Genomic DNA, 2,016 nt, shown 5'->3' with positions numbered 1-2,016 from the left:
TCCAGCGAGAGTATAATGACCGAATCGCTCAACAACGTGCGCTGATTTCTCAAAAAGCGCGGTATAGTCTTGAGGACTTCGATCTGAGGGCTACTGTAGGCACTGGTAATTCTCATGCGAAGATATCATCCTGTCATCATAGTGGCGGCCCTTACAGGTACTTTCGGCAGAGTTCGTGTGGTGAAGATAAAGGGGTCTAAGGATCGGACGCCTTTTGCACTAAAGATTTTGAAGAAGTCAGAAATTGTACGATTGAGACAGGTGGGCGCAAGTGTAGTTATCGAGGGCGGAGCGAAGGTGAACGTGTTGTAACATATCAGGTTGAACATGTTCGGGCTGAGAGGGCAATATTGGAGAATCTCAGTCATCCCTTCATCGTCAATCTGTGAGACATACGGTTGTGGTTGTTGTTGATGCTGTTGTGATATTTTTGTGGCGCGCGAGAATTTTCGAGGCCGACGTTTTTGTTGTTGTTGCTGATGCAGTTTTGCAACATTTCGTGACGACAAGAGATTGTTCATGTTGATGGAGTACGTGAATGGTGGCGAGCTGTTTTCGCACCTTCGGAAGGAAGGACGTTTGCCCAATGAGGATGCGAGGTTTTATGCAGCTGAGATCGTATTGGCTTTCCAATACATGCACAGTAAGTTCATGTTTATCTAGGATGAGGGAAGATGCTTATAAATGGACAGTAGTTCTCGTCATCTTCATTGGATGTGACTCGATCCGACGTTTTCGCTCGTGTTAAATCGTCACATCGGGCTCGTCTCGTTTCAGGTTTGAACGTGGTGTATCGCGACTTGAAGCCTGAGAATCTTCTAATTGATTTTGAAGGTAGATAGTGTTACCACATATTGAGTGCTTCTCATAGTAGATTCTTTCCTGTCAGGACATATTAAGATTACCGATTTTGGTTTTGCGAAGGTCGTGACGGATCGTACGTGGACATTATGCGGAACCCCGGAGTATTTGGCACCAGAGATAATTCAGTCTAAAGGTGAAATCGATCGAGGAAGTCTCGAGGAGTGTCTTAGCGCACTGTGAAGATTTTTGTTATTATGATAATGTGATGTGATAGGTCATGGACAGGCTGTAGATTGGTGGGCATTGGGTATCCTTATTTTTGAGATGATCGCTGGTTACCCTCCTTTTTATGATGAGAATCCATTTGGAATATACCAAAAGGTAGGTGCTGGGATTCGAACCTGGGTGGTGATTTTGTTACCTTTTTATCAGGTTTTAGTCGGTCGAATAGATTTCCCTAAACATTTTGATAGCAAGGCTAAGGACCTAGTTAAGCGTTTGTTGGTACGTGATAGAGTCAAACGATATGGATCCCTACGCGATGGTGTAGAAGATATCAAACAGCACAAATGGTGAGTAGATCGAATACTCTATCGTTGAGAATAGTAAAATTGAGGTGGTAAATTTTGGTTATTTTTGCTCACCTGTTATTTGGAAACACAAGTCCACACAATTTTCATATTCTTACCAACACATGTAGTTGACCATGTACATACATTCCCACACAGGGAAAATAGTAATCTCACCGGAAGCATATCTTGAATGCATTCCATGATCAAACATCGAATCCTGGTGGGGACACCCTCGTTAGGATCAGTTAGCATCTTCAACATATAACAGTTTGAAGTCCACATAGTATCCGTCTTCTCGGTATAGGGAATTTGATGAGCATGTTCAGGTTCAAGAGTATCGATTGGGAAGCGGCCATCAATAGAGAAATACCAGCACCGTTTATACCCCAAGTACGAGGCCCTGATGATACGTCGATGTTCGACAGGTGAGGATGACATATTAAGTGGCGAGCGAGATTGTTCCTGTTGCTTTGTAGGTATCCTGAATCGATTGAGAATTCATCCCCTAGTATCAACGATGCTGAGTACGATGATGCGTTTAAAGATTTCTGAGCGTCTGCGAGTATCACGCTCGTCGTCTCTGTTGTTGTTGTTCAAATTGCCACACTTGACTGTTTTCTTCTTTGTACCTGCTGTTCGG

The 2,016-nt window shown here is 43.5% G+C and overlaps 1 protein-coding gene across 1 annotated transcript; it reads left to right on the top strand.

Annotated features, from left to right (window-relative positions):
• Positions 1-114: 114 nt before the first annotated feature.
• Positions 115-1,928, top strand: Pmar_PMAR021854 (cAMP-dependent protein kinase catalytic subunit, putative; the record flags this gene model as incomplete). The annotated part of the gene is made up of 9 exons (XM_002764438.1): positions 115-261; positions 321-385; positions 486-643; positions 778-834; positions 890-997; positions 1,079-1,185; positions 1,237-1,376; positions 1,703-1,801; positions 1,853-1,928. 9 exons carry the CDS (start codon positions 115-117, stop codon positions 1,926-1,928), a joined length of 957 nt encoding a protein of 318 aa, XP_002764484.1.
• Positions 1,929-2,016: the final 88 nt, after the last annotated feature.

This window comes from Perkinsus marinus, assembly GCF_000006405.1.
Source record: "Perkinsus marinus ATCC 50983 genomic scaffold scf_1104296977284, whole genome shotgun sequence".
Classification (NCBI taxonomy): Eukaryota; Perkinsozoa; order Perkinsida; family Perkinsidae; genus Perkinsus; species Perkinsus marinus.
The sequence above is the reverse complement of the archived record's forward strand: the minus strand, read 5'-3'. Positions and strand labels throughout refer to the sequence as shown.